The sequence below is a fragment of the Chionomys nivalis genome, chromosome 5, assembly GCF_950005125.1.
Source record: "Chionomys nivalis chromosome 5, mChiNiv1.1, whole genome shotgun sequence".
In the NCBI taxonomy this organism is placed as follows: Eukaryota; Metazoa; Chordata; class Mammalia; order Rodentia; family Cricetidae; genus Chionomys; species Chionomys nivalis.
Genome location: NC_080090.1, coordinates 23,749,694 through 23,771,722, shown reverse-complemented (window position 1 = coordinate 23,771,722; position 22,029 = coordinate 23,749,694). Strand labels below are relative to the sequence as shown.

The 22,029-nt window shown below is 45.8% G+C and overlaps 1 protein-coding gene across 2 annotated transcripts in view; it reads right to left on the bottom strand.

Moving 5' to 3' along the window:
- The window catches only part of C5H1orf226 (chromosome 5 C1orf226 homolog), a 287,393-nt gene that overhangs the window by 82,078 nt on the left and 183,286 nt on the right, over window positions 1-22,029 (bottom strand). For both annotated transcript variants that reach the window (XM_057769571.1, XM_057769572.1), the window contains exon 3: window positions 10,423-10,515. In XM_057769571.1, the coding sequence (XP_057625554.1) occupies window positions 10,423-10,515 (93 nt within the window). The remainder of the gene's footprint in view (window positions 1-10,422; window positions 10,516-22,029) is intronic.

Below are 22,029 nucleotides of genomic sequence, written 5' to 3'. Positions count from 1 at the left end.
CTCTTCCATGTGCCAGTGATACTCCAAAAGTATCAGGATGGGAAGGTCCGCAGCCCTCAATATTGTCACACACCTGGTGCTCTTCCTGCCCACCTCATCCACAGAGCTCACCAGAGTAAGGTGTGGCTCCCGGTTTGCAGCCTCTTCAGGACAAGAACCCAGTCTTCCTGGTTCTCAGAACAATGTTGGCCCCCACTGCTGGGGATAATTTAGACACCATCCAGTGTTGGGAACAGCTCGACCCAGGGGAAGCTCCACACGTCTCCACAGTGCCTTAACTGAAGACCATGGTGGGCTTTTGTTTCTGCAGCACAGCGGACGGAAAACAGAGACTCCCACAGCACCTTGCCACTGAGCTATGTAGACCCCAGCTTAACTAAAGGACTGTTAGATTCTCCTTAGGCCGAAATGATCTCTCATCTCCTCTATTTCACAAGCGTTTGAAAGACAAATAGAGAACAACACAAACAAGCCACTCCCTTCTCACTTTTCCAGATAGAAATACATTTTTCATGGAAAAGTAGCAAATAATAATAATAACGGGAGAATGAAATAGGAAGAAAGACTAATAACTGATCTTTACAAGATTATATATTAAGGTTAGCTTCAAGCTTAGGCTAGAAGGTATAACTGAACAGTTATCATAGCCAAACTGGTTCAACCATCTTCAGCAAGCTCACATATCTCCAAGCTGTATCCAAAGCCAGTCTCCTCTTCTTCTCCCCTCCCCTCCCTTTCTTCTTACATAAATGGTTGAAAATAGGCCTTCAATTCTTGGTAGCTGTGAGGACATTTTTAGTTTTGCTACTCTCCATCCTGGCTCAGCTGTAGTCTCCGAGACAGGCAGGAAATGAAGACGTTCCCAGACTGGAGTGGAGTGGAAGGATACAGGAGGGGTTCAGGCCTCTAAACCTCCAGCAGCACCCCTTTGGGTGCCCTCTGGGGACAGGGTGTCCTTCACAGCATGGGAGGAGCAGCAGGGCTACCTTCAGTCTCCTTCCACCCAAGACATGTCTCACATGGACCCTCTGGGAGTGCAAGCATTAACTGTGGAAGGGGTGGTGGGCAAATTAGCAAAGACTCCAGCAAGAAAACACTCACCTCCCACCAGCTCTGCAAGTACAATATAATGGAATGGAGGCAAGCCACAAGTGTGGAGCTGGTCCCTGGTGAAACACACAAATACCTAGCCTCCAGCCACACCTTGTTCTGCGGCCCTAGGTGTAAGTCCCCTGCTTACCTTCAGGGCCCTACAGAGCCTTTTATGGGTGCTGTGAGCCCAAGTTTATTAGCCTGACCATCTCTCTAAACATGACTCTCTACTTTCTTTTATAAGTTCCTTATCATAGAGTCTTCTTAATGCTTATTTTATTTATTTAATTATTTTGAGGCAGGATCTTACTAATGTAGCCAAGGCTGGCCTGGATCTCACTATGTAGACCATGCTGGCCTTTAAACTCATAGTGATCTTCCTGCCTTCTTAGTGGTAGGATCAAAGGCGAGTACCACTGTAACGTGACTTGCACAGTAGTTTAAAAAGTCATTTGAAAGGTGTGGACACAAGAGCATACTGTAATAAGATCCAGAGAGTGTCGCTAACCTAGTGCCTGGGTGTTGTACCTTGCAGGCCATTACAATCAAGCAGGGATCACACAAGGCTTGGTTGCCACTAACCCAGTACTGGGGAGGGAAAGCAGTCCTCCCAGGAATAGTAGGGAGTCTCTGAGGAATGGCCTGCCAGTCCTGAGGTTGTCCAGCAGTCCCAGTGGCTCTAACCAAGCGGCCCCAGTCTGGCACTCATCAGCCTTTCCCGGCTGCTGCCCCTTTTACCCTTTAGGCCTTTGCCTGGCGCTAGTGTCTTCTCAGACTAACAGGGCAGGGCAGGAAGGACAAAGAGAGGGAGGGAACTCACCTTTACTCCTTTCAGCTTTTATTTTCAGATGTTTCCTAGTTCTTACGGGATAAAAGCCCATTGGGCCTCTTTTGCTCATTAAAAAGTTTTTTAGATCTATTTATTTTGCATGGATGAATGTTTTGCCTACAGGTATGTATGTATCTATGTGTACCATACGCACGCCCAGTTACTGTGGAAGTCAGAAGAGGGCATCAGATCTCCTGGAAATGGAGCTACTGATGGTTGTGAGTCACCTAGTGGTTGGAAAAGGAATCTGAGTCCTCTGTAAGAGCAACAAGTGCTCTTAACTGCTGAGCCGTCTCTCCAATCACTACCCCCCACTGGTTTTTGTTTTGTTTTGAGACACCATCTCTTGTAGCCAGGGCTAGCCTTGAACTTATACAGGGCTAAGGATGACCTTAAACTTCTAATCCTCTGTCCTCTGTCTCCAAAATATTAAGATGATCGGTCTGTAGGCCTACAGCTGGTTTGTATGGTGCTCCATGCATGTTAGGCAAATACGCTACTGAGGAAGCTGCACCTCCAGCCCCCACTGATCTACCTAAGCAGGGAATTTCTGAAGAACATTTCCATATTAAAATTGGCCTCCTGTTTTAAAGATGAACACAGAGGCTGTAGGGGCAAATGAGTTCCCGCTAAGGCCCTTTCATCCTGTTGTAAACAACCTGCCTTATCTGCTTCTAAACCCTATTCTCTTTGTTAAGGTGATGAAATACAAATCTTTTCCTTTCCACTGCCAGGGAGGACTCAGCTTCCAGCAGAGAGAGTGGGGGTGAGGGGCCTGTGTGTGCTTCTCTGAGTCTGATAAAGAGGGAAGCACATCCTGGATCCAGAACCTTCATTCCTTTATGTTCCAAGTCCTCCATGGAAAGGCACAGACCTTTTGACATTCCAAAAGCTTGCACTAGGAAATATTTTCTGAGATCCAGTTCACAGGTAGGACTAGTTAGACAAGTGAGAGAGAGAATAGAATGAATAAGAATTAGCACAGTGTCCCTCTCTCCTTTAGAAAGTCAGGAATGTATATGGCACCTTCGGAGCCCTCTCATAAGAACCCAGAGGTAGTAAAGGAATGTGTACTGAAATTTATTTGCTGACCCTATTGGAGACCAGAGGCAGGCACATTTTAGCCTGAAGTTTGGTATTATTCACTCTCCAGACAGCAATGGCAGCTTATTTTAAAATAAATACAAACGGCCTAGCAAGGCTCTATAAACCATAGGCTGTATAAACTCAGCTTGACACATTCCTCTGCTTTCAGGTGAACAGTTACTAGCCGGAAAATAAAGCTGTCTTCCACGCACAGGGAAATCAATGGCTCCAGGATAACGCATTTCAAAACTGAAGGGCTAATGAACCCCACACAGTGCGTGTGATTTCTAATGTGATTATTTTAAAACTACTAGGAAATAAAGTCCTACAATCCGATAGGAAGACAAGGTTTGGGCTGCGAATTCACAATCTCTCCCTGTCACTATCTGGTGACCTCGCTCTCATCCGCTCATCCTCTGTGGCCACAGCTAATCAACTTGGGGAGGTGGTAATAAACCGGATCATTTTTGAAGTTCTTCTAAACTCTGGTTCTGTAATTCTGTGAGGGCCTCCTTTCCTTACCCAGTGAGCTCAGAAAGAACTCTTTGTTTCCATAGTATCACCAGCACTTGGACAATACGGTAATTTCCTTGCGAGGTGGTGGCCTTGGTAATAGGAGTTCAATATTGGGTTTTGTTGGGGATGCAAGTTAGTTGGGGATGCTTGCCTGATGTGTGTAAGGTCCCGAGTTCAAGCCTCAGGTCTGGAACAATAATAAGCAAGGGATGGGGGTGGGGGAGAGTATGAGAATGGTTTTCACATCCTGGGATACATGAGGATGCAGAAAATTTGAGTGCACCATGGACCACTAGCTAGAAAGCGTAGGTGCTCAGTGTCGGTGTGTGCTATTATTAGCGGCCTCTCCCATCATCATCTCAGGGTGTAATTACTGCTGTCCCTCGCTCTCTCTCTCCACCTTCCAAAGCAGATGATATAACAAGTTAGAGAGGACATGCTCCCTTCCCACGAGAGGCTCACACACAGGTGGGGAAAAGAGATAAATTACTCTAACGTGGGATGGGTCCCTGGGTTCACCCTTCAGCACTCCAAAATACAACAAGATACCTTTAGTGCAGTTTTCCAAGAGCTGTAATGGCCTTATATACAAATGCCGTCAGAAGTAGTCAGTTTGGGGTTGGCAAGATAGTTCAGCAATAAAAGCATTTGCCACCAAGCCTCACACACACACACATATACACACATGCACACACACACACAAATGTAATAAAAATAAAAGCCCCCTGCCTCTCTCACACACACATACATAATAAAAATGATTTTAAGAAACAGTTAGTTTTGGGCTGAGACAATGGCCAGAGTCAAATATGCTGTGGAGGCATAAGTACTGAATTTGGATTTTTAGTCAGATAACAGACAGACAGATGACAGAAAGGCAGATAACAGACTCATACACACACAAATGTAATAATTTTTTTTAAAAAATGAAGTAGCTATGTTAAGGCTGTGGAGTTGGTTCAGAACAGTGCCTGCTACACATAAGCATTAAGAACCTGAATTTGGATGCCCAGCACCTGTATAAAAAGCACTGAAAGCACCTGCCTATATATAACATTAGTACTGGGAGAGCAGAGGCAGGGGATCAGCCTAGCAGAACCTGTGAGTTCTAGGATTGGGGAGAAAACATACCTCAAAAATAAAGTGGAGAATGATGGAAGATACCCAACATTGACCTCTGTCCTCCACACATGTGTACGAACCTATGAAACATATACACACAACTAACGTCTCTCTCTGTCTGTCTGTCTGTCTGTCTGTCTGTCTGACTGTCTGTCTCTCTCTCTCTCTCTCTCTTTCTCTGTGTGTGTGTGCGTGTGTGTGTGTGTGTATGTCCCAACTGTATGTGAGTCTCTCGTGTGAAGAGAGCATGTCTTCTCTAACATGTTATTTCATCTGCTTTGGAAGGTGGAAATAGAGCAAAATCAAAACAAAGTCAACCCCCCCCCCCACACACACACCTGATTCCTCTATGCTTCCAGCCTATAGTTCCCAGAACATGGTGGATCCATGGTACTTACTTAATAATTTGATTATTAGAATGTTGAAGCCTTTCTAATCTGTCACCTTAGGGGATTCCAACAAAGTCAGTGATTTACAGAAGAAATCTGAAAACATGAAATTGAGCTGTTTAACAGAAAAATTCCTTGGACGAAGTGTTAATCTTAGTCAGGATTCTACTCCCCAGCAAATGGTGCCATAGTGTGGTTCTAGGATTATAATAAATGGGCATGATTAGCTACACAGAAAAGCTAACTACTTGGGCCTCCATGAACATTGAAAATGATGTTCTGATTGGAATACATCAAAGCAAAAGCAATTATCTTAGCAACTGAGCTTCTGAAACTAATTCAACTTAAGATTCATTATCTTAAGTTGGCACCAGTTCAGGGAGAGCACATTCCTAAATGCTTGTTAGCAAACCAAAAAGATGGTTTTTACACAGCAATGGAATGACCATCTCATATCTGGCTATTGCCCTCACTAGTGGAATATGCATGAAGGCTTGTACCATCTGAACAAATCCTACTACTCAACACTGATCCTTCTTTGATAGGTGTGTGTGTGTGTTTGTGTGTGTGTGTGTGACATGCTTGCACATGTCAGTCCCAGGCGTGCCATTCCTCAGGAGTCATTCACCTTAGTTTTTGAGACAAGGTCTCTCGCTGGCCTGGAGCTCAACGAGGAGGCTACATCGGCTGCTGGCAATTCCCAGAGATGCACCTGCCTCCATCTTCCCTTTGCTGGATTGTATCATGCTCAGTTTTATATGTGGTGAGCTGTGTATATGTGGCATGTATGCATGCATGTTTTGCATGTGCATGGGTGAATATGCATTCTATTTACATACCTGCACATGGAAAAGCCCAAAGTTGACTTCTGCAGCTGTCCTCCATCTATTGAGGCAGGGTCTTTCACTGAAACTATAGCTCACTCATTCCAGTTTGTCTAGTTAGCCAGGACCTGGGTCCATGTCCCAAGTGTTGGGGTTGCAAAGAGCCCACATGCCTGTCTTGACTTTACCCAGTACTAGGGATCTTGAACTTCAACCTTTAATTACAGCAAGTTCTTTGCCTACTGAGCCATCTCTCAAGGCCCTCTGCTCAGTTTCTTTACACTGGTTCTGGGACTGAACTCAGGAACCTCCCAACTCCCTGCTCAGTCCCTTAAACAGACAGTGACAGAAAAGGAAAACGATGCTATGACCAAAAGTAACAGTTAAGACTTCACTGCTGATTTCTTCTGGATTTAATGATGCGACCGCACACAAATAACAACCATTCATACAGCTAGCCCACAGCCACAGGCAACGGAAACATTCTAGAAATATCAGGCCATCCAGGAAAATGTTGAGCTCACAAAGATAATCCTGGCCTTATAAAGCTCACTAGGCAGCAGGGGTCCCTTTAAAACATGTCTCTTCCGGTGGGAAGAACTCCATCACTGATCAGTCATGGACAGATTGAAGACAAAGAGGCCACCTGATGGCTGGTCTGGGAGGTGTGTGACCTCAGAGTATCCCTGGAAGACTGAAATTGGCTTCTGAGGTCTGCTTTCTCTTCAGCCAAGTAGGTTGACAGGGGCCTGAGCACATACACGTGACCTGGATCTACAAACAAGCATTAAAAAGCTTCATGGCTTGTGCTGAGATCTGAGCTGAAAAATTAACAATGATCCTCGTCAAGCCATCTCTTCACGTCATTGTTAAAAGCTCAAAATGAATTGCTCAGAACATATGCCAGGAAGGGTGGAGGCAGGACCAGAACCCAGGTCTTCTTGCCTCTGCCAAGGGCTCCTTTCAGCGCGGCACACCGACCCAGTGAAAACTACCATGCTTCTTGCAGGAGGGAGGACCAGTCAACATCTCACAAGCAAGTTACTGAGGACGAGGCAGGAGTGCCAGGCTCAACATAAGCTGTGCTGCTCTGCCCAGGGTTAGGGGCAAGAGCGCCAGGCCTTAGCCATGGTGGCCTTAACTCCTGGCACTTGCTCACTGCTCCACTTCTTTGTAGAAAACTGAACAGTTACACTGCGGCATGTCACACCCTTCTCAACCCTATGCGAGGGAGAAAGAGAGTGAGTGTGCCTGACTTTGGTGGCAGCACTCTCAGCTACGGCGACTGTCGTGTGGGAAGCAGACGACAAAAAGGCTGATTGCTGCTAATGCACATTCATCTGCCAGAGGCGGTAGAATATGCACACAGTGATTAAAGGCATTATCCACAGCACAGCCCGGGCCCTGAAATGGACACCGGCGTGGGTGGAGAAAATAAGACAGGAGGCTCCTCTTTCCCAAGCTGGCATGGGAAGAATCAGATCTAGGACTGACCTGCTACCCTGCCTCCTTCCTGGGGCAGGAGGGCAAACGCTACAGATTACCAAGCATGCAGTTTCAGAGTGAGTCACAAGTCCCCAGGACCCCCTCAGGGACATGCTGCCCTAGCTTAGCTTTCATGTACTTAGGGAAAGAGGGGGTGGCTTCTCTCCCAGGTAACACCCCAGCATTCCGCTGCCCTTGTCGGTGTGTGATCTAGCCTGTCTCCCAAGACATGATGGAGATGGCACCACACATGGTACCTGATACAAGGGGGAGCCCTGAGTGAGTTGGGAAATAAAACTATCCTGTAAGGACAAGACCTGAAGTTACTCCATAGTGGACGGCAGCAGAGCTATACTAAGTTATCTAAAGTGGACATAATAGCTCCCAGGGGTCTAGCTAGAAGTAATATGCACCAGGAGGGTGGGGTGGAGATTTTAGGAGTGTTAGCCATAGATGAACTGAAGTCAGACAGTCATGCAGAGAAGCTCTGTCCGGGACTAACTATCAAATAGACTGGAGGAATTGTACTCCCAACAAGGTCATTCTGAACATCCAGTGGACTCAACATTCCTAGTGGAGAATAGGCAGAGCAGGCCTGACTCTGTGTCCACCCAGCAGCCCTGCACTAAATTGCCTTCTTATGTGCTTTGCCTCAGACTGGTAGGAAATGTGTGCTTATGAGGATAACCTCTGGTCCAGGAGACAATTCTACTTCAGAGTGGATTAAGAAACTGTTAGCCCAGTTTATATGTCTTCTGCCTTGAGCTGGTCATGTGACTTAGCGTCCCAGGAATCATAGCTTCAAAACTGTAAGTCTGGATAATATTTCAGGCCAGAGGAATAAGTTTATTATGCATTTTTCTCCTTAAATTTTTTGACAATTTTTTACATGTGTACAATGTATTGTGATCATATTTGCCCCCATTGCCTGCTATGGTTTCTTTCCCATTCCTGCTGACCCCTTCTCCTCCCTAACTAGTCTCCCTCCTGCTGACCCCTTCTCCATAACTAGTCTCCCTCCTGCTGACCCCTTCTCCCTAACTAGTCTCCCTCCTGCTGACTGCCCTCCTCCATAACTAGTCTCCCTGCTGCTGACCCCTTCTCTCTAACTAATTTCCCTTCTTCTGACCCCTCCTCCCTAACTAGTCTCCCTCCTGCTGACCCCCTCCTCTTCCCTAACTAGTCACCCTGCTGCTGACTCCTCCTTCCTAGTCTCCTTCCTGCTGACCCCCTCCTCCTCTCTTACTACTCTTCCCTCCTGCTGACCCCCTCCTCTTCCCTAACTCATCTCCCTGCTACTGACCCCTCCTCCCTAACTAGTCTCCCTGCTGCTGACCCCTCCTCCCTAACTAGTCTCCCTGCTGCTGACCCCTCCTCCCTAACTAGTCTCCCTGCTGCTGACCCCTCCTCCCTAACTAGTCTCCCTGCTGCTGACCCCTCCCCCCTAACTAGTCTCCCTGCTGCTGACCCCTCCCCCTAACTAGTCTCCCTGCTGCTGACCCCTCCCCCTAACTAGTCTCCCTGCTGCTGACCTCTCCCCCTAACTAGTCTCCCTGCTGCTGACCCCTCCCCCTAACTAGTCTTCCTCCTACTGTCACATCCTGTTGCTTCTTTGTGTAGACTATGTGCAGGCAGCCGCAGCTGCAGTGTGCTCATGGTTCCCACACCTCCAGCATATCCAGAGGGCAGATTTCGGAGCACTCTTCCCAATCTCAGTCTCCTATCATCTTCCCGCCCCTCTACAATACTTCCCGGATTTTGAAGTTTGAAAAACTAATAACTCAGCCCCTGGCAAGGGGCGAGGAAAATCTGTGAAGAAATCACCAGCCAATGACACGGCCACAGTGACTGGTGAAGGGCTGTGTAACAGCGGGTGTGAAAGCATCCTGTCACCTGGATAAGCGCTCACAAATGACTTTATCAGTGGAGGATGCTGAGCCACCATTCCCCTCATGTGAAGACCCGAGGACAGCAATCTAACACACATGATAGAAACCAGTCTCCCTGAACCAGGATCGTGGGTTGGACTGGTTCTGCCAACTCTGAAAAGGTCTTCCTCAAGTTATAAGGTCTTTCCTTACTTATAATTTCAATCCCAGAAACTTAAGAGGCATCTACATGCTTCATCATCTCTCTTAGTCAAGAACTTCCCAGAAGAAAACACTTCAGGTCTCCCCCACGGCTATGTGCAGTGTGCAGACCTGTGTGGGTAGGGAGAAGGCACTGCTCAGGGGCAGCAGCGGCTGTGAAAGAAGGCCACAGGTCACAGAGAGTGGGGGCTGCAGGACACTTGGGGTGGGGTTGAGCGTTCCAGGTGGCTGCCTCCTCTCTTGTGCTCTCCCCGCCCCTGAAGCTTGTTACTAATTTCAGGTTGACAATCTCTATCCCAAACATTTAACACAAGCAAGTTTCACATTTCAGAGGACTGGGGGAAGGGGATGCTATTTAGGGAATGTTTGTATAGACTTGACCAGTCTGGAAATCTGAATTTGAAATGGCCCAGCATCAGAAACTTTTGCAGTACTGACATGATGCCCCAGAAATTTCAAATTTTGAAGCATTTTTGGATTTGAGTTGAGCAAAATGCTTTGTGTGTGTCAATGTGGAAGAATTTCCCATCATGGGACTCAGATAAACCAGGTGTGAGAATATACCTGTCATTTCAGTGCTCAGGAGGCCAAGGCAGGAGGAATGCAAATTCAAGTTCAGTCTAGGTTACATAATGAGACTCTGTCTACACACACATGCACACACACACACTCACACATGCACGTGTGTGCACACAACACACATGCACGCACGCACGCACGTGCACACACATACACATCTCAAGGGTAAAGATATTCAAATGAAGGAGAGACTTTGAACATGAGGCTGCTGGGAAATGACCCACAGGCTATGAGTTACTGAAACTCATTCTGAGCAATAGGCCCACTGGGTCACAGGCCTCTGCCTCACTATGCTCCAGCTGTGGCTTAGCAACATTACTGCTGGACAAAGCAGAGGCCACTGGATAATGTTCTAGAAGGAAATGATGGCCCATGCCTAGCTTGCCAGTTTCTGGTCCAGAGTCACTCACCTTTTTCTTCTTCTTTAGAATCACTTTCACACCATCCACGGAGACCATGATGCTCACTTTCTTCTTCTTGATGTTCTTGGCTTTAAATTCATACTGCAAAGAGAACAGAGAAATGGATTCCGATTAGACCAGCCACCTGCAGCGCCACAGCTGGCCACCAGCCTGGCAGCAAGGGCTGCAATGCTGTGCAGTCCGTAACAAGCACCTCTGGGGACGAACAAGCATGTGGACAACTCCAGAGAAGACTCTGGGGGAAGGAACTTCCAGGTTAGAACAGGGACCCGAGTCATCATCAGCTCCCCCTTGGCCCTCACCTAGGACCATGTCGGCAGATCCAAACATCCTCAGATGGACCTAAGCCATTCCATGAGATACAAATACGGTCTGCCTTGAAAGTCTCCCCTATATACCAAAACCTTCTCTCAATAATTCACCCTGCTGTGTAATGACTCACTGTCAGGCAAGTACTCCTGTATCTAACCAAATGCTACTGGCACACCACTCCACCCCCAGGGAAGATTAAGGGCTGGAACCAGCCTTCTTCATACCAGGCTTTTGCATAAGAAAAAAATTGTGAATTCTAAGCTATTCTCCATGAGTTGCACCTCCAAAGTCCTTTACCTGCAAGTCAGTCTCCAAACCTACCCACAGTTTAATCCATCTGAACATTGCCAGGCTGGAAGATAGGGGGATGGGGGAGGAGCTAGACCAATGATACTCATACAGTTTACATTGGAAGATAGTGGGGTGGGGGAGGAGCTAGACCAATGATACTCATACAGTTTGTATTGGAAGATAGTGGGTGGGGGAGGAGCTAGACCAATGATACTCATACAGTTTGTATTGGAAGATAGTGGGGTGGGGGAGGAGCTAGACCAATGATACTCATGCGGCTTGCGTTGCCTCACACCTCTGTGTTTTCAGCTCACATCTGAAGTCCTGCCTCGCTGCAGAACACCTGCTCAGACTACACCCCAAGTCTTTCCATGAAATTTCCCCAATCACAGCCACTTTTTATGCCTGTACAGATGTTTATTGCCGGCGGTCCAATTCATCATTTTCCTCAATGAACTTCATTCTGAGTACTCCTCACATTTAGCAAAACCATTTTCAAGAGGCTTGATGAGCCATGCCCGTAGTTCTAGCATTTGAAAGGCTGGTGAGGGAGGGTTGGCACGAGTTTGTGGCCAGCGTGGTTTACATAGTGAGCTCCAGGCTACATAATGAGACCTTGTCTCAAAAATACAAAACAACAAGAAAACAAAAAGCACTTTCATTTGGTCTCCATTTTAGTATCACCACATTAAAAAAATATATCTGGAAAGCTCTCAAACATGTATGATACAGACTAAAATAATCAATTGCTTCAGACACAGAGCCAAGACTTCCAGCTACGCCATCGTCCAGTCCTAGCTAAAGGCACCCAGCTCCTCACTTGACTCCTGAAACTCCATTATTTTGAAATGAGTATGCTGCTAGGAATCACAGGAATCCATCCCAAGAGAAGGAAGAAAACACATTGATAACCTTACCAGAGGCCATAGCCCGACTTCCCTACCCACGCCCTTCAAGAAGCAGACCTCAAGAGATGCCAAGCTGGTGATGTAGTTAATCTGGAAGAGTGCTTGCCTGCCGTGTGGAAGGTATGGTGGTACACACCTGTAATTCCAGCACTTAAGAAGTGGAGGCAGGGGGAGCAGAGGCAAGGGTCATTCTGGGCTAGGTAGCAAGTTGAAGTTAGACTGGGTTTGAGGTGTAAAGGCACTTCCCAAGCAAAGCTGCTGATGTGAGTTCCCTCCCTGGAACCCACACAAAAGTAGAAGGAGAGGACTGATTCCATGAAGTTGTCCTCTGAGCTCTGTATACATGTAGACACACAAATAATAAACAGAAGTAAACAAGCAAGCAAATAGTTCCCTATTGCCCATAGTCTGTCCCTTACACCAAGATTTCTTTTATTCTAAGTCATTTTATTTTATAAGAATTTGAGGATCTAATTAGTTCAAGAGCCATAACATACACGTAAAAATACATTTAAAATATGGACTGTTTGCTCCTTTATTCAGGCCAGTAATAGACAGAAAATAGAGTAGGAATTGTGGCATAAAAAACAAAACCAAAACAAATGCGGCACCCTCCCTTAGCGCCTAGACCATTCCCTCTGAATACAGGAGGAAAGGAGAGAGAAAGGAGGGAGATTTGGTAGCAAAAGACAATAAAAATTTCACAAGGAACCACCCTTGTCATTACTGGCCAACACCATTAAATAACTTTGCAGTGTAGAGCCCCTATGTTTGGGGAAGAAGCCAAGTATCGTCAATAATAAAAATAAATTACATCCATTTTTGACTTGGGTTGAAGCTGAACTAAAATATAAAGCAAATATTTGGGATTCCTTTTTTTTCCCCAGAAATCTGATTCACCGCTATGCAAATAATCTGACATTTCAAAAATGTATTTTCAGTAACATTTGAATGAACCACCAAGAATTTGCTAATCCTCCTGTTCTGCTTACAATGCTCATACCTCTTGGATACCTGCTTCCTAGAGACAAGGACACAGCCTAACAGAGGTTGTATATCCTTATTTCTACCATCAGCACATGCTGTTGATCACAGCTGAATAATCTCTCGGTGTCAATACCATGTATCTTTCAGTCTGATGGCCACACACACACACCCAGCCTCAAGCACAGTACCCTGCCAAAGAAACATCTTATCATGGGGGCCTGGAAGAAGGGCAAATCCAGGTAACAATTACAAAGAAAACAGCGAAAGTCTGCCTCGGCCAGAATCCAAAGCTAATGGAGAATAAAAGGAAAGAGGAGGGTGGTGTGTATAGAAAGGTGGGAACGGGAGTCTGGCTTGGGATGGGAGCTCAGCATCCCATCACAGTGCCCTCTAGCTGTGCAGCACCCGCACCCCTGGTGGACAGAACCGGAACTGCATAGCAGGCACCTGGGGAATGACTCCAACTCAGTTTGTCCCTGGACTGCAGAGTTCCGTTCAGCTGCACTCTAGATGAACTAACATGACCTTGGGTGAGAAACCAGTCGTGGCAATCTGCAATACAGCTGACTTTGGACTTATGCCGACCAGGAGAGGGGAACCTGCCCTAGTTCCTGACCACACCTTCCTTTACCTCCGTTTACTTGAACTTGAATAAATACACCTTCCAGCTGCACCCCTTTCTGAACAGGCCTTCAAAGGGTAGGCTGCTCCTGCAGTCACACACATGCTCAAGAGGCATGCCAATAAACTCTGGCAGAAGTTACGGGCACAAGAGTCTGGAAAGAGCCAGTGAAGGGCAAAACATGCCCCACGCAGGGCAGTCTCAACTGCTTTTCTGTCTTTGGTTTCTTCAAGGATGCCCCTTTCACATTTTCTTACATAGTTCCCTTTTCCCCCTTTATAGCAACAAAATTATTATTATTTTTTTATTGGTTTTTCGAGACAGGGTTTCTCTGTGGTTTTGGAGCCTGTCTTGGAACTAGCTCTTGTAGACCAGGCTGGTCTCGAACTCACAGAGATCCGCCTGCCTCTGCCTTCCGAGTGCTGGGATTAAAGGCGTGCGCCACCACCGCCCGGCTATAGCAACAAAATTAAAGCAGATCCATCAGTACCTGCTTCTGCTAGGTACTGTGCCGTCTCTTCTACCCTCAATTTTACTGTATTTGGGTGTGTATGGAAGGGGATAGGTGCCCGTATGCATGCATGTGAAGACCATCAGTCAACCTCAGGTACCATCCCTCAGGAAAGAATGGCCTTGTATTTTAGAAAATGCCTCCCAGGTAGCTAGACTGGACTGGCTGGCCAGAGAACCGCAGGGATCTGCCTTGCTCCATGTCCAAAGTGCTGTGCTTACAAGCACATACCACCATGGTTTTTTTTGGATCAAACCCTGGTCCTTAAGCTTTCAAGGCCGTGCACTTTACTTATTGAGCATCTCTCCATCCATAGCCCCAATTTTAGATAATTAATTGCCTACTAAGCCAAACACAGGTGCCTCCTATTTCGAGACGAATCTTGTAATTGACTACATCTCTTCCCTATTTGTCTACTTCTCTGCTGGATTCACTCTGGGATCAAATATCATGATTCATCGCCTAAGCCTAGAAAGATGTCCCCAGCTGGTTCCTTGTGATTCTGAATCTTACCTGTATTTTTACAGTTCATGTAGAATGGGGTATGGTTGGTGCACGCCTCTAATCTCAGCACTTGGGAGGTGGGGCAGGCCGATTTCTATGAGTTTTAAGTCATCCTGGTCTTCTACATAAAGAGTGACAGGCCAGTCAGGGTTACATAGTGAGACCCTATCTCAAAGACAATCAAAACATAACAGAACAATAATAAAAGAAAAAAAAAAGGCAAAACCCTCCACAAAATCTGGGGTCACTGAGATGGCTCAGTGGGTAGGATACTTGCTACCAAGCCTGGTGATATGAGTTCAGTTCCCAGAACCCACATGGTGGAAGAAGAGAATAGACTACTTCAAATTATCCTCTAACCTCTTCATGAGCTCTGTGTCATAAACACACACACACACACAAAACAACAACAAAATCAAAATCACAAAATGGAACTAAACTTTCTTTCAATTGGAAGCACTTTCTGTCTCTATCACCATGCACACGCAGGGCTCTTATAGGTCTGTGGGTGCAACTATTACCAAAAAAGTGAGACACTATTTTCTCCCAGAACTCAGTGACATTGTCAACACAGGTGCCTCTTCTAACAGTTGGCAGAATGCTCCGGAGTGCTTCAAGTTGAAAAGGAACGAGAGACGCAGGACGCAGGCCCCTAGGTCCCATTACACGCAACTGCCAGCACTGCCCGCACGCTGCCCGCAAAGGCTCCGAGCTCCGTCACCCTCTGCGTTAGTCCACCTGCCTCCTGATGTCCTGACCGCTTTCCACCTGCAGAACTGGAATGGAGCTGCAACTCTTCTGGGAACTCCGGACATAAAAGCAAAATGCCGAAATACATTTGCCATTAAGCCATTTCTTTTCAGGGTAATAACCCTCCACTCAGACAGCCATGCTTTCATGCTCATTATGGGGAGAAGGAAGGGAAGGGGCTCCCAGAAAGAAGTCCTCCCTTTTACTGGCTGTTGTTGCTCTGAGGTAGAGTGCTGTTGGGTAAGCGGGCTCGGGAGGAAGCATCTGTGTCCCTTGGGACAAGAATCTTATCTGCTCAGGAGTTGCCAGGGGCTGAAGAACAAATAGAATCGCTGGTGCCACCACTGTGGATCAGGCCAGCAGCAGAGTGTATGCCAACAGGCCTGGCCCTCCACCCACTGTGGCCAGACTCTTTTGATACATTCACTTTGCTGGCCACGTTAAACCGGAGGACCCAACATTTGAGGGAACAAAACAATACAAAGTCCTGGAACACCAACCCCTTGGAATGTCAAAGGGAAACTACGTGAGGTTCATAAAAAGCCTTGGGATCTTGTATTGGAACGAAGGCCATGGAACTCGGTGTGCTGTGCCCGTCAGTGAGGCCCAGGAAAGGGGAGGCTGGCTAGGGGATGCCAAGGTGTCAGGAGGACGCACTTGAGAAGTGACATGAACAAGAGGATTGGTTAGAAGCCAAAGCTGCATCCAGACCAGCACTCGGGAGGCAGAGGTAGGGGGATCTCTGTGAGTTTGAGGCCATTCTGGTCTACAGAGTGAGTTGCAGGACAGCCAAGATTACTGGGGAAAAAAAAGAATGCAACACATTTTTCCATCATTAAAACAAATGCTTCACAGTATAAACAAATGCAACACATCTTAAAATAATATTCCACAACAATATGACTCAGTCAAACCCAAGGAGGAGGGCAATGAGCTTCTGTTGTCTAGGGTACCCAGCTTCTCTCAGTTCCAGCTCCTGTACATATGAAATAAGAACTTGAGAGACAAAGGCCCTAAAGCAACGGTTCTGACACTGTGTACCAGTCAGGGGCCTGTGGGGTTTAGTTATAAGAAATCTCAGAACACCATCAAGATCTAGAACAGAGCAGATGCCAGATCTCATCTGCAGAGTCTGTGAGGATTCCTGAGGAATTAATTTTTCCTCCATCAGCTTCAATATTCTAGCCACAGGCGGGAAAAAACAAAAAACTATTCCATGGGCTTGAACTTTGGGCTCAGTCACTACGAGGCCTTGATTCTACATTTGAAAGATTGGCTGGTTTTGATGTAGCAGGATTTTTAATGGTCTAATGAAACATTACAAATTTTATTAGTTTAAGAGAATAAAACTGGATCTAAATAATAATCCATATAATCTGCAAAATCCTTTAAAGAATGTTAACAGAAAGGTTATCTTTAAGAGGATATTTATCAGCCCAGCATGGTGGCACAAACCGTTAATCTCACCACTGGGGAGGTAGAGGCAGGAGGATCTCTATGAGTTCAAGGCCAGCCTGGACTACAGAGCTAGTTCTAGGACAGCCAGGGCTACACAGAGAAACTCTGACTCAAAAAAAAAAAATACGTATTGTTCTCATGACACATGGAATTGCAGCTCTGTTCAGGTTCAGCTCTGTCAACCGAGGAGATCTGGAGTTAAGTTTTAAACTATATATTGCAAATAAACACCCATACCCCCACAACAACAGACAGCACAAAAGGAGATGCTCATCCAGGGGATCTGGTGGAAAGGCCAATGCTGCTTTTCTTCTTGTTTCTAATGTGAATGGTGGTAAGGCAGGAGGATCCAGTCACGTTGTCTAAAGGACACAGGTTTCCTCTGTAAGTATACCTGACGGGGGTTATATAGTGAACGAATGTAAATAAGGTTACTCTCCTGTTAGAGCTTCAAGTGATGAAAGCAGTCAGGCACAAACTGATCGATCGAATACTGACGCACTGTTCTTCCATGTCTGGCCAACAGACAGCAGACTCAGGTAACTGCCTCATACAGAAAGAGACGGTGAACAGATCTGAAACTTTGCTGTTATCTTCTTGGTTCCCAAGTCAAAGACTGTAAAAGAGACTTTTGTCATTTCTAAAGGCCCCTGGGCCTATGACAATTATAACTTCAGACCCACTATTTTCACGGAATCCATGATCTAGGCTGATTACAAACTCTGATTGTCCTGGATAGTGGCCCATAACTATAACCCGAACTCTTGGAGGGCTGAGAGAGGAGGATCACAAGTACAAGGTCATCTTGGATAACACAGCTTGTAAGCAGGCTTGAGTGTAATAGGAAGACTTTGTCTCAAAAACGCAAGGGCCAAGAAGCTGGGTGTGGTGGTACACAGCTGTGGTGCCAGCATTTGGGAAGCAGAGGGAGGAGGACTGCCTCAAGTTGGAGTCCAGCCTGCACAGACTCAGCCTCAAAAACAAGACAAACAATAACCAAAGGCTAGAGGTATAAATCAGTGGTAAAACACTATCTTCAAATCCTTGGTTCAATCCTCAGCAGAAGGGTAAAAAGGAAAGGAAAAAAAAAAGTGAACATGAGAAATATAAAATCTGTTGGCAATCTATGGGGACTCCAGTCTAGCCCACTGATAATGCATATGGAGACCACACTTTTGTTTCCTGGTTGCCCAGAACCTAATAATCACACAGAAACTATACTAATTACAACACTATTTGGCCAATGGTTTAGGCATATTCCTTGCTAGCTCTTACATCTTAAACTAACCCATTTCTATTAACCTATGTATCGCCACAAGGTTGTGGTACCAGTAATGTTCTAGCATCTTTCTCCTTTGGTGGCCACATGACATCTTTTTGACTCCACCTACTCGCTCTATCTGTTTGGATTTTCGGCTTGGCTTTACTTTGCCAATTCATTGGCCAAAACAGCTTTATTCATCAACTAATAAAAGCAGCACATAGACAGAAGGACATCCCACATCATACTGATGTCAAGCAAGAGATCTAAACAGCCATTGCTATTCCAAGGGAACTTGTGTGTTCCAGCTACAAGATTCATCGCACTATCATAGGCATCCCATACACCTTGTACTGGCTCCCAGACTGTGCTTCAGCCTTGATGGATTCAGAAAACTTTTAGATGATTCTTCTTATAGCTGTTTCAGATGGTCACTCAAGACCTGCAAACAGCTCTCTTCAATAGGCTCAGAAGGATCACTTCCCTTCGCCTGTGACATCCAGTGTGCTTGTATGATTAGATCTATAAGTAAACCTCTTACTCTCAGCACAAAGTGAGAAATTTGCTCCCTGCAATGATGATCAGCTTGGCCTCAGTCCCATAGTAAGGGACCCAGTTGGCCATGGACTGGGATCTCTAAGACCCTGGACCAAAATGAGCCTTTCTTTTTTTAAGGTGTCCCTGTCAGAGGCTTTTATCCTAGTGATTAGAACCTCACATACCTTAGCACACATAAAAACAATAAAAAGAGTCACCTTAGAATAAAACAATGTGCCAGGATCACAGGCACACCACTTTTTAATATATCTATTACTGCAACCATTGAAACTCAGATTCTTAAGAAAGGATCATTGTGATTCGCCATCATCCATTTGCTAAACTAAAGGCTGTTAAAACCATATTACTAGTGTGCTGGAAGCAGCTCCTGCTAGGTGGTAGGTGTCAAGTCCTGCCCATACACACACACATACACACACACACACATACAGAGAGAGAGAGAGAGAAAGAGAGAGAGAGAGAGAGAGAGAGAGAGAGAGAGAGAGAGAGAGACTCATACCCTTTGTATACCTGTATGTTTAACCCCATCAAAAAGTTTTTAGAGGAAACCTGTGTTTGAAACATCTGGATTCACAAATGTTGTCCAAGATTTTTAATCACACAGATGAGAAGCTGGTGCCCAGGGCTGGTAAAAAGACTCCCTTCCAGGTCCCTCTGCAGAAAACCCAAGCCTGAAACTCACATCTCTTGATTCTTAGCTTTGTGATTTTTATGTTGCCTGACATCTGTACTTTTCACTGGCCTCATATCATTGCTCCAGGAAGTCAAATTATTCATTAACATCTCCATTCATTCATGTATGTTTAATGAGTTCTTTGATGTGTACGCAACCCTATCTTAAGACAGGAAGTGGGAAGAGGAAGAGGAACTCATTGGAAAACATGGGGTCAGGGACATTTCCAGGGTCTTAGTTGGAAATCTGCAACATCCTCCCCACCAATTCTTCCCACCCTAATGGCACAACCTGCCCTCATTTCTTTTGCTTCTTCCCACTCTCTCCTATGCTCAGGAACATATGCCAATAACCCGGGGAAAGCACTGAATACCAACAAGGTCAGAAAAACATGGTCCAAGGACCTGCTGAACAGAGATGACTACCAGGCAGGAAGTAGACAAGTTCATTGCTGTCTGAAAGACAGAGAAGGCATAGGAGAAGTTTGTCCAAACACAGATGCTCTGTAGGCAGGAGGCATTTTCATAGCATCAAGAGACCAGAATGATGGAAGAGGGCAAATTAAAGCAGGCCCTCAGAGGAAAGGCAGTGGCAGCCTCGAGCATAGGCAATTTGGGCTGTGTTCTCAGGGGAGCGCCAGAATGGCAGCTGTTCCCTGTAGAGAAGACACAAGACTGCCTTGGAATACAGATAGTGCTTTTTCCCTGGCTGGGAGCATACTGACAGGTCATGGGGAGCTGAACAGCCATCCCAAATGATTGAGGGCCTGACGGTCTGATTTATCAAGCAAGATAAGTACCAGCACTAAAAATAACCCATTGCTTCCAGGTTGCCTTTCCTTCTAGAAACTCGCACAGCCCATCAGAAACAGGAACAGGCTTCCCTCAGTGTGTGGGGTTGGCCCCCTGATCCATGGCAGATACTCTAAAACCACAAAGGATGAAGTCCCTTATATAAAACAGCGCACTATACACACATAACCTTTGCACAGCCTCTTGTATATGTTAAATCAGTGTTGGGTGACTTACAATCCATTATTTGGCGTAAATTCTATGAAACAGTTGCTGTGCTCTTTTTTGTTAGGGACTAATGAGAAAAAAGTATCCACATGTTCAGGACAGATGTTCAATTTTTCCTCCATGGTTGTATGGCTCACATGTAGTTGGGAAAGTGCACTACATTAGAACCTCTTTCTTTAAGTCCATTCAGAGACAGAGGAGGACCAATCTAAAAATGTAACGCAATTAACTCAAGTCCAGCCAGTTCTGTTATTCTCCTCGGCTCTCCTCTAACTAGCTCATATGACTTAGCACACAAGTGGGAGGGCGAGACATCAGACTTGCCGTTCAGAAGCAGGAAAGGCACAATACTGCTCTCAGGGATGGCTCAGACCTACACTCTCACACAGCAGAAAGAAAAACTTCCCCAGGATTGAGTAGAGTCACAATTTAAGGTGTTCTTCCTTAAGGAAAAATGGTTATGAAACAAATGATGGATCCTCTGTCTGTAAGGTTTGACCTCCCTCTCTCTGTGAAAGACATGTTTCATGGCCCCCAGCACTTCTCAGTGTCCACCACACACATCCCACCTACCTTTAACAGAAACACTTTCAGCCACGCTGAACCCTAATGAGAATCCCATAACAAGCATTTGGATTGCTTTGTGCAACCGTGAGGAGCCCTCTGATCTCTCTGGGTATCATTCTCCCTTTTGCACACTGAGTACATTGGTTTAGATTGCATCTGAGAAACTTCGTGGCGAACACAAACTTCAGAACCCTTGTCAGAAAGGGTAGAATGGGCACATTTAAGGAAATGAAAATAAATCGACAGAAACAAAGAAATGAAGGAGTTTGGCGACATCGGATGGACCTTAGAAGCAAGGGACAAAGATGGAGAAGGAAAAGGGTGTAGATATAGAGGAAATGTGAAATGGGACTTTGAGATGTAAGTAGGAGGGTGTCTCAGGCTGAAGGGTTTTTATAAAGAGTGAGAAATAGAGAGGCAGATGTTGAACATGATTTTGGCACCAGCACTGAGAATTCAGAAGGAAAGACACTGGGAATAAGAAATTCAAGAAAGAGCAGGAACATGTATCAAACATTGGGTTACACAAATTTCTTACTTCTGGATGAGATCACTTTATAGGCTGAGAAGCAGGATGAAGAAATGGTTTCTAAATTCCACGCCTGGAAAAAGCAGCAATGCATTCAATGAGCACATGAGAGCACAAAGGATGTCCTATGCATCTTGCACCAGAAAACCGGGGAACAAGAGTCACAGAAAATTTTCAGAGGCCCAGAAGTCATTCACTGGGACCCCTTTCAAAGTCCTTCTCGAGTCCTTAAAACACTGACTCTCCTCTACAATTGAAGGTAAGTAAGAGGTAAGAGACTAGGTTGTGTTCATCTCTTAGGACCTAGAGAGTTCCAGGCATGAGGCAGGTACAGAAACCACAGGAAGAATAATAGAGGCCTTGGTGAACACCCAGGGTAGAGAGGAAGGCAGGATGAAGGAAGGATTCTAAGGAGATGCTGAAGAAAGTATGGGGAGGACACTAATAAAACCAGAACTGACCCAGTACACCTTTGATGCCAGCACTCAGGAGGCAGAGGCAGGCAGATCTCTGTGAGTTCAAAGCCAGCCTGGCCTACAAAGTGAATTCTAGGACATCCAGAGCTACACAGGGAAACCCTGTCTCAAAATAAACAAACAAACAAACAAACAAACAAACAAATAATCAAACACAAACAAAAAAATA